The sequence below is a fragment of the Pygoscelis adeliae genome, unplaced genomic scaffold (genome assembly GCF_000699105.1).
Source record: "Pygoscelis adeliae isolate BGI_AS28 unplaced genomic scaffold, ASM69910v1 Scaffold206, whole genome shotgun sequence".
NCBI classification, from domain to species: domain Eukaryota; kingdom Metazoa; phylum Chordata; class Aves; order Sphenisciformes; family Spheniscidae; genus Pygoscelis; species Pygoscelis adeliae.
In genome coordinates this window covers 842,236-858,187 of record NW_008825052.1, presented here as the reverse complement: position 1 = coordinate 858,187, position 15,952 = coordinate 842,236, and the positions used below count along the sequence as shown (strand labels likewise).

Here is a 15,952-nt window from a genome sequence, read left to right as displayed (position 1 = left end):
ATTTTGAATGTATTAGTAACTGGCAAACAAAACCCCCACAGGGAAATCGGGATTGTAGGTTCAGCAAAAAGCGTAATTTTACCTTTGTATCGGCAGTTTCCACTAATCATAGGAAAACTACAGTATCACCCACCCCGCAAGTCTCCACTGTTAGCGGAGGCACACCACTTGCGCGTGCCAGCGTGGTTAGTCACAAGCCTGCAGAGTCTGAGTTAGGCAGTTTGCAGACAGTAGTTACAGCCACGGGCTGGACTCGGTTTGACCTCTCTTGCTTGTGCTTTTGGGGAGAGGATGATGCTTAGGGCAGGCGCCTCACAAAGTTTCACAAAAGGCTGTTCGCTCCTGCGGAAGGTGCAGAGGTGCTGCGGGTGGTCCCTTACCACGCGCAACAAGCAACATGAAACAAGGATGGCAAATGTGCCCACAGACACTCAGGGGCCAGGACACAGGTATCCAGCGTAGCACAGCCCTGCATGTTAAGGTGTGCGTAATAATTTAGGAATGCTGTTTTGACCAGTAAAGTTTACAGTAAGTATTTGCTAGGCTCATTGCCTCAGAGGTTTGTCAGCAATCATAAGAAAGAGGGTAAATACCACGCAAACCTGCAGTAACGGCCCCTCCCATGGTTTGCAGTAAGTTCAGGTTTTCACTTAGAGAGTACGGGAATGCCTACACAACAAAAATGACAACAGAAAGGGGAAGGACAAGGTAAATGTAGCATTGATGAGAGTGGCAAAATTAAGAGGTGTCTTTCTGTATTTTTTTATTTATTTTACATTTTTATTTCCCTTCCCAAGACTAAAGGATCTTCCAGCAAAAGCCCAGGTCTGAATTATTTAGGATTTGGGCTACGAAGTGACTGTATGTTTGGAGAATATTTGAACTTCGGTGGGATTTTGAGCACCAGCACTTTTGCAAAACCAGGTCAACACGCAATGTTGATAACTAAGTCTGGATGTCTGAATTTTGAAGGAAATATTTGCGGCAGACGTAAGAAGCTGCCACCTCTGTGAACCTGACACAGCATGAGCTCGTAACAGTGTCGCCTGTCACCTTAATGGCGTGTGTTAGTGCTGGAGGGTGTGGGGGGGTGATGACTGAATTCCACTTTGCACAGGAAGGTCTGTGTCACAGAAAAAAAGGCTCCTGATGCAGCGTTAAAGTAATGTGTTGCCTGTCTCAAGAAGAATAAATAACACAGCCTGTAAGCTGCTTTTTCTTGTATCTTAGAGACATACAAAAGCTCACATTTTAACACTATCCAGTCAAGATATCTGGCATATGGTAACACGTGCTTTAAGGACCAGATGCAGAGAACAAATATTTTCTGAAAGCACTCAGGTGAAAGTCATCAGAGGCTGATTTTAAGCGTGTGAAGCTGTTTTTCAATCTGAGCTTTTACTCACACAAGTCAGCGTGTACCGCCCATCCTCCCAAAGCCCACAAAACGCATTCCGAGTATATCCCAGGATTAAGAGAGCGAGTATAATTAGGCAATAACACAATCGGCATTCATTATTTTCCTTCTTCGAGAAACAACGGAATTGCGCCCCCCCCCCACCCCGTAACCGGCCCAGCTAGAAGGGCCGTCGTGTTTCGCGTGTGCGTGGGGTGCCCCCCCGCGTCGGCCCCGCCGGGGCGGGAGCTGTCCTTGGTACTGGGGAAGGCGCGGCCCTGCGGGAGCAGAGCCTGCGCTCGAGCCTAAGCCTGCGGCAGGGTCAACGCCGGTTTTAGCACGGGTTAACAGCCACAGGGGGCGGCGATGCGAGCCCCAGCCCTCTGCGCGTCTGAGCCCACTGTTAATGTCGAGGAAGAGGCACTGGGAGGGAACAGAGGCACCAGAACTGAAAGGAGAAAAACCCCTAAGGGATCTGAGCCCGGCTTATCACCGCAAAATCTCGCACTGGACATGCCGGTGAACTTTGACCCGTGCCAACACTAGCTTATTCAAACGGTCTGGATCCACTTTCTTGGGAGCGTGGGCAAAAAAATGCCTCCCTCCCCCTTAAGACAACTCCACGCAGTAGGATGCGGAGTGCTGCTATAGCATCTGCATGACTAGAGACAATCAGAGGGGACCACTTTAAATGCTCTCTTACTTTCTTAATCAGAGCAGCGCTTGACTTTCTCTAGAGGAAAAGATTTTAAGTGATGTCTACAATTTGTTCAAGCACTAACATCCTGTACCCAAGCACAGCACTTCTCGAGAATACGTTACCAAGACACTGAGAACCCAAGAGAGACAATACAGGCGTCTGTCGCCACCACAGGAGGTAGGAAATCAGGCAGGGCAGATGATGGCCCAGCCTGCATTTAAAAAGGAGGGATACGGATTGCTGAAGAAAGCATGAAGGTTTTTCAGTAAAAAAATAAAATTGACAGAGTTTTCCTTCAAGAAGTGAAAGCTCCAAATGGATATGGATATAGGGGGCAAACTGCAACTTGTGGCACAGTTCTGGCTTAGAGAAAGGATTCTGAACCACAGGTGGTGAAGAACAAAGGGGAAGGGATATCAAACTATCAAAAAAATCAGAAGAAAAAGAAGGGAAATATGGTAACAAAAGATAAACCTTACAAAAAAAAAAAAGAGTACCTGAGCTGTCAGGAAATACAAAATAACAGCGCTCTCTCAATGCCTAGGATTTTTGAGAGGATTTGGAGGTTGCAGTGTGCACACTCTCTCATATGTGCTGCGTGCTAAAAATGGGAAGATGACCACAAATGCATACTCTGCAGGTATCGCAATGCCTGAAAACCACGCCACGCTTTAGCGTCAGCAGCACAGCTACACCTCAAATGGGAAAATGCAAACGGACAATCAAAGATGGTTCATTACATGCTGCTTGCCTGTCCTACCTTTATTACACTATCTCTTTATTCTTCACAGATGAATATAGTCAAAAGAATGGAATTTAAATATTATATTCAAACCTTGGGTCAGGTATGGCAAAAAGCATGTATTGCTCCTCCAGAAATACACAGTAATGTTAAACATTGTTTTTCATGCCTTTTCTCAGTACTCTTTTACTTGATTCTAGTAGACAGATTAGCAGCTGTAACGGTTTTCTCTGTAGCATACAGATTTAGGAACTCCAGTAGGGAACTGCTGATTATCAATATTTGCAAGGATTGCAATTTCAATGTATGATTTTTTTTTTCATTAATATTTTGTAACATATTGTACTAGTTCCATATTACTTTTAAATCACCACCAAAAGTGACAACTTTAATTAGATTTTCTAAATATATAGAAGACAGAGGGAGGCATTTGGGAGCCAAGCACATTATAGCTTTTCTGTATCAGGCTCCAGCTGATCAATCTGATTCAATCTATGCCAGCAACTGGAACAGTACTTTATACATAACTCAACACTCTTGCAACTATTGAAGTATGGCATATGCACCGTTTTATCCTCAGTGAACTGTACTTGTATGTGTAATTATTCAGGGAGTACGGATAGGGTGAACTCCTATGGAGAATGAAGTGATCTCCCGCGTGAAGCTGGCATTTCCTCTTACTGTAAAACATGACTATTTGACAGGTCACATGCTTTGGAGTTTATGTGAGTGAAGGCTGGCCTGAGCCTGTGAAAGCCAGCAGAACCTTCCTGGGATCCTGTGCAAAAAATCTCAAAAACTCAACACCAAAAGAGCGAGCTACCACAAATGTCATCCCAGAACTACGTACAGCTCTTTCACTTTCTCCCCTCTGGTAGCTGCAGCTGTGTGCACATTAAAAGGATCCTATTTCAGGGTCACATCTGAGTCTCTCTGGAAAGGAATGAGAGTGAGAGAACAAAAAGTCAGTGGGCTTTGCAAGCGGAAGAAAAGCTCACAAGGAGGGGAAACTACCAATGAAAGCGTTGGGGAATAACTGCTCCTAAGGGCACAAGTATCAATCTTAAGAGGGTCACAGAACAGAGCTTAAGCTGTTGGACTGGCATCAAAGAACCATTGGCTCGGAAATGATGGAGCCCTAATCCGATGTCTGTGCCTCCTGAATCCACAAGAAAAGAACCCAAAGTCATTATTCTCCAGGTGTACATTTTAGTATTATATTTCAATGTAACCTTCAAACACACTGAAACAAACGAAATATATTTTGGAGGAAAACCAACACATTTCTTATAAATATTTTATCTGTCCATATCGTTTAATGTTAAAGATGATCATTAGCACTTAAGAGTCAAAAGAGAGCACCATGTCAGTCTTCAGAGCCAACACAGCCCATTCTTTTTGTGTTTATACTTACCTTACACACTTTTTCCTCAGCTTCTGAAAGGGAAACACATGCATCTATTCAGAACGTCCAAGACGGTTGAGAACTGAATCTTATTATCACAAGAACAGAATAAAGTAGGTAGATGCAGAGGCAGCATCTCTAAGGTCCTTTGTACAACTTGAACTTGTACATGGGTGATGAGCGTATTTTCTTTTTAAATTAACCATTTACATACATTAGGCAGCAGATCTATTCAGACTGTTGAACATTTATCATTCAGGCAGTGTTACGTTTGGAGTCTTGGTTTGTGCGTTGTTTTATTTTTTTAAATAAACCTAGTAAACAGTTGACTTCAGCACCCTGAAGTATTCTTAGCAGCTGCTAAGAGTACACTGATGGTAGATCATACAAGCTATCACCTGAATATTAATACCCAAGCATATGAAGTAATGCACATGGCTTAAACCCCTATAAGCAGCTAGGAGAAACAAGCAGCAGTTACACATATTAAAAGATTCAAGGGGACACCACGACAGGACTGTCATGGCACACGTTTAGAGAGACACTGAAAAGCCTGGCATTGTATTACAGAAAATGGACTGAGATGTCGTTCATCTCTCAAAACTTGGTAAAAACAAAAGCCTTTAATCTTCTTTTCCTGAGGAGCGTTTGAATTGCTGAAGCGTGAACATATTTTCTCTTAGAGCTGTAAAATTATTACAGTTCTTGTATTTTGCAATAACATTAGATGTTGAAAAAGAAAGCTTCATCTTTTGCTTTATCTGTTGTTAAGTGGTACACTTTCAAGAGTGACTTTTATGAATTACCTGTATCTACGAACAACAAAAGTATAAGGATTGTGATAGTCTAGAAAACATTCTTTGAAATAGTTTAAGTGCAGCAAGAAAAGCATGCATTTGCCTCATTAGGGTAAGGACTCCAGCTCTACATTTTTCCAAAGCAAGCATTTATTCCTTTGAAGTATTTTTCATATTGGACAAAAGAATTCAGTACAGTTTTTTTCCCAGAAAAAATAAAACATTGACAGTTGCAATGAAGTATTATCTAAAGCAACATTTCATTCTCGCATCTCCTAAAATACATTAATTTCTCTCAAAACAGTATTAATCAATTAACAAAAGGGAATGGACACCAAATTTTTTCGGTAGCTTGAGGTACCATGTTCTCTCACTGGCTGCGTACAAGTCACTCCCTGAAACACACAGACTTCTATCACAAGAAACTTCTATCTTTTCCCTTCATCCACTGCATCTTTTCTTTCATTGAATTACTGACGGAAGTGCAACTTACTGCATAAAATAGGCACACATATTCAGAATATGTTTGCAGCATGCAGCCAAGAATCTGGGGTAGCCGCCTGCAAGCAATTGACTATGAACGCAAACATGTTCTCTACCTAGTACATGTAGGTGTCCGACATCCCTAAAACAGTTACTCAGTTATTCCAGAAAATCCTGAAATATGGTCTGTACAAGCTTGCGGAATAACATGATTTGTCAAGGATGCTGCTGACACTGTCGGTATTCTTCAAGGCAAAGGGCTAGAAAGCAGCGTTGGGAATTTTAGCTTGTAATTGCAAATAATAGGGTTTCCCCCTCTTTTTTTTTTTTTCTAAATTTGAGAAATCTTTTAATCACAAGCCCGAATTAAACAACCTATTTCAGTTACCTGCTGCCTCTCCACTTCTTACCTAGCACCAGGCATGATGTTCAGTCTTGCCTAACCCAACTACTGCTTCCTCTTGCATGACCACCCCAGCTGATCCAGTCTCTATACCTCACTTACTGATACTGGTTTCTTGGGAGGCTGTAGGCTTGAACCTGAAAGCATCTCACAGGAGCACAAATACGGGGATGGAAAGAGTATGCTGCAAAAAGGATAACGCCTGTCATACAGAAAAACAACAGGATGGTTTTGTGCCCTCTAAGAGTCCAAACCCAGTAAAGTGGAGAGCATTCCTTCATTTGCAGATGCCGTCAGTAAGTGGTTCACCTCAGATTCCTACTACAAGTCCATGATAATTAGTCACAAGCCATTTTCACCCTGCATGTGGCACAGATTCTGTAGCTATTAGCACCAGGGAGATGAGTTTTGACACAAATTAGGGTTACAAAGTTTGTTAGTCTAGATGCAAATTTTGAAATAAGCCACATATTTTTCACTTTTGCTTAAGAAAGCAGTAAATTACAAGCAGTCATTTTAGCACTCAGTTTGCTAAAAAATCAAGAAATATCAGAAAACATTCTGTTGTAAAAAAAGATTGTTTGCTGTCATGGAACAAAGAGGAAGAAAACGATTATCTTCTGATTCTTATGTACAAATCACTTCAAATTTACTAGCAAACATAACAATGTAAGAAACAAATATAAAACCTGAAGATGCAGTATTTTCTTTGCCATAAATTGCTACATACTCTTCAGTGACTGTAGGTGCTCTGACTACTCACTTAGTCTCTCAAGATACACTTTCTCTTTCAGCTGAAGAGCAGATATCAAATCACTTTTTTCCTGTAAAGCACAATTCTGTAAATGTATAATAGTAAAGCATAATAAATAGAAATGTTAGATAATAAATGTATTGCTGCAAAATACCAAACTAGGTTTCCTTTCTAAAATTATTTTTATGACCTATCAGTACAGTAGACTTGGCAGCAGAATCCAACCTGTATTTACATGTATCTGTTTCGAATGTACTCTCTGTACATGAGGAAGTCATCTTTTCCCAGTGGCTGCATGTTTCCTCTTCCAGCCTGAATGTGCGCATGAAAAATCTCTATTGATTTCCTATCAGCTCTTGGAGGCTGGACTTCGTAAATATTGTCTTGAGAAAAGGAGGAGATGGGTATTCTGGAAAAAAACAAACACGCAGAATATTTGGAACTTTAAGTAAAAATTTTCCAGAGAGAGAAGAGTATTTCTTTTCCCTGAAATATATGAGAGAGTTAATGAAAGGGCAGCTTCCCACTAGATAATTCATTTACCTAGATTTTTATCACTACTGCAGACCTGATAAGACCCAGCTTTCCAAGTAGGGTAATTAGGTAAGTTGTCACTAATCCCATTACAGAATACTTTCTCACTTCCCTCCACTCTGTCCTCATTTCTCCATCCTTCCTCGGATCTGCTACGGTCAGTAAGTACCCAAGTGGAAAAACAGATCTGTGCCATGTATTATAGCAGATAACAGGAAAACTTTATTGAGCTATCCACTTAGTAGCAATTATAACAAACAAGTGATTATACTCTGAACCAACATATAGAAAGGATTTATCAGATAAGAAATTTCCATCTAATTATCAGGAAACAGACAACTGACCAGCAACAGCACTCTGTACGCTGGGAGAGCTAATATTTTATGAAAATATTTTTTAAATAGCTTTGTACCATAAATGCTATCTTTGAATCCTAATATTTAAACCTACTCATCTTACGAGAAAAACGTGTAGTTTGAAAGTTTACAAGAACCTGAGTATGACAGACCTTTTCTAAGCACTGTTGTAAATCAGACTCACTCGTAAGGTAGAAGCTGGTCTTTTAACTGCAACTCTTGAAAACTGCATAGCCAACAGGTCAAGCAAAGCGATTGTTTCCCTCTATTGAGGGCTTGAGCTACCACATTTGGAGAACTGTGCCCACTCTTGGGCTCTCCAGTACAAGACAGACAATGAAATACTTGGATGAATCCAGCAAAGGTCACCAAGATGATTAGAGAACTGGAGCACATGGCATACGAAGAGAGGCTGCAAGCGCTGGGTTCGTTCAGCCCAGAGAAGAGAAGCTAGGGGGGACCTTATTGCTGTCGGCAACTACCTAATGGGAGGGTATAGATAGTGTAAAGCCAGACTCTTCTTGGAGCACGTGATTAAAAGACAAATCTCAAAAAGGGAATACAAACTGCAACATGGGACATTCTGATTTGATACAAGGGAACTTTTTTCCACTGTGAGGGTGGTTGAACACTGGAACAGGTTGCTCAGAAAGGCTGTGGAACCTCCCTCCTTAAGGATAATCAAAATGCAAGGGTATGTGGCCCTGAGCAACCTCATCTAATTTGGTCCTCCTCTGAGCAGGGAACTGGATCAGATGACCTCCAGGGTCCTTTCCAATTTATAATACTCTACAGTTCAAAGCCAAACACTTCAGTAGTAATGTGTTCTCCACAATCAACTGCAAGGTAGCGACAAAACTACTTATACTCAATACATAATAAATTAATAAAGACTAAAAGTACTGTGTAGTAAATCACTTCCATTTTAAAGCACTAGCTATTGTGAAAGCTGTATTCATAAATATACTATGTACATTTCCCAGCAATATTTTAGTAATTTATTTATAAAATACTCCCAGAGTTGAACAGTATAGATGTTTAACCTGTGTGATAGCAGATCAGTTTGGATTCCACAACAGAACATTCAATAACTAACACATTGCCATCTGAAGGTAACCTACGCGTTAACTTCTCCTTCTGTCAATACTGTTTGAGATTTAGAGGAAATCAAAGTTTGAAATGAACTCCAAGGAAAAAACGATCCGACAGGACTATGATTATCTAGAACAGTGGATGCAATGCACCTATAAATGCTAAACAGGAGAAATAAATTATTTCTCAGTTATGAAAAAAATTACACACATGTTTTAAAGAATTCTCTAAAGCATCAGTTTCATACATTTTTAGCTCCTATTTCAGCTGGAAAAGCTAATTTACTTTCTAGCTAGCAGCTACCGCTTCTTTATAAATACTCTGTACAAACAAAGCTGCCCACGTATTCTGTACAACACACAGATTTCAATTCTAGAGACTCACTTTCCTACCACCACATACACCAAACGCTTCTCTAAATCAGATCTTTCCTTCTAGGTTGAACCAAAATTTCACGGGGCCAATTAGCCTGTCTCATGGAGTAGCTAGCAGCAATTTTTGAGGACAGATTATTAAAACAGAACAGGTACTTAACAATGCCTTCTCCAGTATATCCTCCTGTATTGAGCAACCAGGATTTAGGATCTACACCTCAGGCAAAATTTGAAACTAGACTACTGTTTCATGAAAAGTCAGTTCCACAGGTTTTCACTGTTTTTTCTAGTATCTGACACAGAATCCTGTGGGAATAAGTTCCATTATTTGTGTCTGATGCGGTATTCCTTTCATTTGTTATCATGGGCCTTGGTTGCTCATAATTCTTACATTGGGAGAAATGGTGAACAGTCATTCTCTGTTTGCCTCCTCCACATCACTGTCATACAACCAAGTGTATTTCATCTCTCCTCATACACCACTTACTTTCTGCTCAACCTTGTCACCTTGCCGTTTATGCAGAGTTCCAAGGTCTTCTCCGTCCTCTGATAATGCAGTGAGGACCAAAACTGTGTTTAATACCTGAGATTTTTTTTAACTAGCTTTTCATTTGTCTACTATTTTAGCTACTGAAGACAAATTTTCTAAATACTTTACATAATAGCATATCAGAACAGCAGCCAGTGCCAGTAGCTGAAAAACAGTCAGAATGCTACTGTTAAATATTGAATGAGCATATGCACATTTTGGACTTAAAACTTCTCAGGTAAGAAATTACAGCAGCAACTTACTGTCAAAGCTCACTATTTCCAAAAGCGAACATTGACCAGCCCAAATGCAATGAAGGTTCATAGATATTAGCATTGCTGCCATATTCCACAGAAGCCACAGTCATGATTCACTATCTGGGTGCTCTTCAAGAGACAAGAAGTTATTTCTTCTATAAATGAAATGCAGTAGTAATCTTCTAGTTGCATTATGAGCGTAAACTAATGTTTGACACTGTTTCTAAACCAGGATCTCTATTAAAACGGCCAAAAAACTTGCTCCCTTATTTTGTAGCACTTTATTTTATTAAAATGTCAGATTTTGGATGTTTCATCATATGATGGTTTGTTAGTCTTATAAAATGTTATGTAATATAGTATGTGTTATGTAATATATTATGCCTAATATTCCACTACAACTGGAATATGGTATATAAAATAAAAAGGTTTCCACATTAAAGTAATATTTTTCAATTTCTTATTTCAATTTGTATTTTTCCATTTTACATAGCAACAAATTCAGTTGATTATACTTTGACTACAATGATAGAATTACTTATACAGGTATACTATTGAATTTGAGACGATAAAATCACTGGTCACCCATGGAGTTTGGCTGCATACTTAAAACCAAGTTACATTTTACCAGGATGTAAACAGAATTTGCTAGGTTATGTCATAGAAACATTTGGCCATTCTAGAATTAGGAAAAAAAAGTAAAGCTAAAGAGTTTGCAAGAAGTGAAGCATTACTGCATAGAATATATTTTTAATTTTATTTTAGATTGTATTACAATTCCTGTTTAGACTTCTTAGTCTTAGAATTCTGTGGCACTACAGTGGAATGTAAACAAATACTAAAAATGTAAGCAAGTTACCTGCCTGTATGATTAGGATAAAATTTCCAAAATGCCTACCATTTTTATGCTTTTCTTAAACAACACAAAACTTTTGAAATAAAGAGTTGAAACTCTTCTGAAGAGTCCAACCTCTGCTATTATGCTCTCACCAAATCAGTGTTTTATTTTAGTTTTTGTTGGTAAACTGCATGAATAATACTATGGAAATTCTATCATACTTAACGTTTTCGTTCTATTTTTTTCCCAATAGAGCGATAGTTTCTTCTCATTATCACTATCATATTCTTCTAGTTTACTATAAAACATTAAGGTGGGTGTTTTCAGAACTCATACCGAACATTAGTCTATCTAAATTTACATCTAGATGCTTTAAAAGTAGATTGCTTTTCAAAGCACCCACAGCTTCTGCATGTACTCATTTATCTAGTTTAAAGCATTCACGCTGAGACTCTAGCAATGGTATTTGACACTAGCACACTGTACTAACTTACCAATGTCACTAACACCAAAAGACGTCACTTACTCAAATGTAGCTGGCCTGTCTAGTCCACTAGCAAGTGAACAATTAAGTAAAAAAACAAAACAAAGCCATAACACTAATTTGATGCCTTCTCTATTTATTGATTTGTTTCTGAAGACGTGACATTTCTGAAGCACTAATGAGTCAAAAGTAATTTCCTTAGGCACAATGGAAACTGGACAGCAAAATGTATTTCATTTTGAGCATTTAGTAACTAAATCTCAATTTTCCACCTACTTGCTTCAACATGATAAAAATATATTGAAAGAACCACATGTTCATGCATGCCAATTTTGATTAATAACCCTGTATTAAGCTGTAACTATTTGTAGAGTGCTTGTTTTATCCAGTCACTTAATTAAAGTCATTTCTCTAACACTATTCATGTAAAAATCTAATCTACTTACTAAGTTTAATATCTTACAATAGAGTCATGAAGGAGAGCACATTATTTATGACTTGGCTATCAGATCTCCCTAGAGACCTGTAGCTCTATGGCCTCCCAATGAAAATTACATAGATAGGAACATAAACACTATGTCATGAAGGACAGCACCCTTGACATGCAAAGTACAGTTATTTTCATCCCACTTGTGAACAGGCTTCATGGTGTTATGGTTTCACCAAGAGTAGCATTCTCTCTACAGTAAAAGAACATACAGCTAAAATGTTAGTTAGAACAAAGATGTTCCATACTTTGAAGGAAAGTGCATGGTGATGTGCCTAGCTCTCAGAAATATAGCAGTCACCAGAAAGCCACCACATTTGTTTCAATGTTGATTAGTTCTCCTCAAGTCTCTACTACAAAGTATATCTAAAGGAGGAGACAAGATACACTCTGTTGCCTTGTTTGAATCCTAAGCAAATATATCTAACCTACAAAACTCTGGCAAATCCAGAGTTTTTGTTTGGGTTGTCAACCCCCCCATAAATGCTATCCCTTTAAATTGCTTGCTGTGCTCTTGAAAGAGCCTTCAACAGAATTTTCCTTCCTTAGACACCAACACCTCCATACAACAAAGTTTCAGCCACATTCTTTGTGAGTGGAGAGGACTGAAAAACAGGATACCGTCTCTGTCCAAGAATACTGCAACTTGTGTCTTACAGAACCGACCAGCAGCAAAACCTGGACTGCATCCAGGTCCCACAACAATCACCTGAAACTCCAACAGCATGTCCAGTTTCAAAGGTTAGAGAAAGAAGAGGCTCTCCTTACATGGGTATACATCTAAATAAGCATTTTACAATCCAAATCAGAAGCAGCTTCTCTACAGTGCAGACAGAAGGAATACGAGAGAAGGTCAGAACATCTGATACAGGAAGGTGATCTCTGAGGACAGATAAATCTTTTAAGTAGGGATGATTTATGCTGACCACAAACTAATTCAAAATTTAAAGATCGAACACACAAAGGAACCTATGGGTAGTACAGGACAAAACAAAACAAGTATCAAAAGAACTCACACCAAAAAAAAAAGGAAAAAAAGAAAGAGGAATATTGTGTACCTTTTTAGAAAGGAAAAGCTTAGACTTACTTTTTCAAATAGGATTACTTGAGGAAGACAGTTCTCTTAAATGGATGAACAGAAATTTACCACTACACAGAGAAAATAGAGGGACAGGCTGAAGAAGGGTCCTGAGAATTTTAATTAAAAAGTCTAAAAGTAGATGAGCTAAGGTGGCATATAATTTAGTACTTTCTGGGTTTTGCTAGAGACTGTTAATACTACAAAATCCCAAATTCAACAAAACCATAACATACAATGTAGAAATAAGTATATTTACTGTCATATTTCACAGGAATTGGCTATGGACACATTTTTAGAGGATATGATTTCAGTGCTGCTGACATTAGGATCAAAATGAGACTTCATAGGCAAAAGTGAGAAACACCAGCCCACTAACGCAAAATAAAATTAAAAAAACAAGCTTCAAGCCACAGAACTTCTGAACCATTTTAACAGTGATCACTGTAGTAAAAGATATAATAGTTCTTTATTTAAAATTTGGAAAAAGGCAAATTTAACAACAATGTATTTTGACACATTAAAAAAAAAAAGAATCTAAAACCAGTTATAAAACTCAAAATTTTTTTTTCTAGTCTTGTGAGATTACTGCATTATCTTTTTAATACATGACATAAAAAAATGCTAAACCAGGTGGACAGCAGATACAGACAAACTAAATTTTTTATGTGTGTTGCAGTGACAAGGTCCCTGTCAAGTCAGAATTGTACTGAACTATTGTTTTATAGCTCAAAGTATTTTTTCAGGTTAAAAAAAAGCCCTTGGGTTTTGAAAAAAGATGGCTAAATTTCATCACAATTCACATATCATTCTGAAGGTATGCATGCCACTGTTGCAGGCTTTTTTTTACATCAACGGATGGTATGAGATTTTACATGTAGGTTTTTATTCAGGATTCAGTGTAAAATAGGGAGGAAATATGGAGGACCCAGAGATCAAGTGTGAACATTCAGGTATTAAAAATGTTTTGGTTTTTTTTTTAATTTGAAACAGACATCAATAAATGAAAATTATGACCTAAATCAGTATGAGGTAGATGAACGCTAACAGTTTTATTGTTAAAATAATATTGAGCATCTCAATTGACAAGTCTACCAAAAATGCTAGGCACATGAGCTTTTTCATCTGAAAAGCTCAGAGCTCAATATTGACAGAACAGATGAACGGGAAAAAGATAACTCTTCCTACATACATGGGGATCTGAATCACAAGGAGTTCAAACCATTTTCCCAAGATCCCTGGAAAAAGCTCATGCTCTGCTCCCCGATCTGTCAAAAGGGTGCTATGCAAGATGACTGAGCCAATCTAACAAATTGCCACCAGCCACATAAAGTTCTGCTGCGTTTGACCCTGTGGCTCTGTCTCTTCTGTGCTGGCCCTGGCGACAACTGGGACCTTCACTGGTCTAAACAGTCTCATTAATCTACCAGGAAACTATTTGCTTTTTTTGCTGAATTAGTTTGCTGCAGACTGATGAGCTGAACTGATTTATGGAGCACTGTAACAAGTAGCAAGCGTGCACAAGTAACTGAAAAAGTATGTGATAAGGAAGTTTTTAGAGCAGGACCTCCCCCTTTTGGTGGCAATGAGCTGTTAGAACTGGCTCTGCTATTTTGTTAACTTCTCCCATCAAATCCAGCCATCCTGACTTAAGCCATAATACCAAACCATTTCACCTGTCAAACTTCAGTAGAGCATTTGATAAACCATCACAACATGGACTTACTTATTTTCTTCAGTCCCCAGCCAGCTCTTTTCTGGAGGGTCCTACAACTCTGATCATACTATTGCTTTTCCCCAGACCCTTCCCAGTAGTATTCTTTTTGAGATGTGTGACTAAAAACGAACAGAGCATTCAAGCCCAAAATGACAAAATGATTTGTTTTATGTGGTGTTGACTCCTGATACTCTTTTGTCTTTTCCAGGCCATCATGAAGTATCAAGTACTTTCAGGGAAAGTGCCCACAATGACTTTAAAACCACTTCCCCAGAATATAAAATGAAGATACTCTCAGTAGCAGTCAGCTTAGTCAAGCCATTTTGCAAGAGACAAGCACATAGACAGTGCTAAAGCCATTCAGAATCCCAGTGAAGGGCAATCTTTCATCTTCAGATAAAAGACAAAATCCAGGTAATTTATAAACAGCTTGACCAGTAAGCTTCAAGAGAATTCTCACAGGCAATAAATGCTGGAGAATCACAGAGGTGCTTTGTTTAAAATACTGAGAGTCAAAAAGAGGAAAGATTCAAATTAGGCAAGGAAAGCTAATCCTTAAAGCTATTTTTAGAATACCAGAACAGTGGATATATGCGAGTCAAAAGAACAAGAGAAACTAAAGTTGTTGTAACACATCTATGTTGGATCAGTTAACCCAAAGTGGTTAGTTATCCTCATCTCTGCTCTGAATCAAGAGCTAATAGTGAGCTACATACTTCTATTTTGTTTAGAGGTATACAGAGGTTTAGATCATATACGCTTCTTAATATACAGCTGTTAAAGAATATGAGATCATATTCTTTACAGAATATTTCAAAGTACAGGACATTTCAAAGTAAAATGAATCCAAATAATCACCAAACAGGAAAGAATTTAATCCATCACAGAGGCAAAGAGTTTTTAGTTAAGGAGGGAAGTAAAGTAGATGACTCCCAATTTAACACAGATATTTACATCTCCAAGGAGCTGAAGCAGTGCTTGTTTTAGTTAAGAGACATAGCTATCCTGTTTCCAAGAAAAGGAAGAAATAAAATGAGTTGTAGGTAAAAACACAGCATTTATTCACACCCTTCTGGGAGATTTCAAAGGATAAAAAACTTCGCTGAAGACTAGATGTTGCTCTGTCAAAGGGTTGTCTAGCAAGAAGGTGATCTAGTGAAGTGCAGAATATGTGGGGTTTTTTTTAGAAAAAAGGAAACCTTGACTGCCACCTTATCAGGAGAAGACAGCAACTAGATAAGAGACCTTTGTGATTTAACCTTAGTGTAAACAGATGACAGAATATAAACAATTTATTCACCTATATTTTCTATGAATATTCAAAACAATTCCCTATTTTGTGAATAAACACTTTCATTGAAGTTTATCTATCTTTCTGATGTGAAGCAACATATTGGGGCGCATATTTGAAGCGGAGAGCATGCAAAAAAGCACTGTACTGTGAAACTATCAGCATGGTTGAGAATCCAAGATAACTTGTAATTTCCAAAGTCGCTTGTTGACTAATTATGAACCCCTTTTGATTC

The 15,952-nt window shown here is 38.6% G+C and overlaps 1 protein-coding gene across 1 annotated transcript in view; it reads right to left on the bottom strand.

Moving 5' to 3' along the window:
* Positions 1–5,227: 5,227 nt before the first annotated feature.
* The window catches only part of FIG4 (FIG4 phosphoinositide 5-phosphatase), a 64,977-nt gene continuing 54,252 nt past the window's right edge, over positions 5,228–15,952 (bottom strand). Inside the window, exon 24 of the mRNA XM_009326429.1 lies at positions 5,228–7,089. Coding sequence (XP_009324704.1) covers positions 6,912–7,089 — 178 coding nt within the window. The 3' untranslated portion in view covers positions 5,228–6,911. The remainder of the gene's footprint in view (positions 7,090–15,952) is intronic.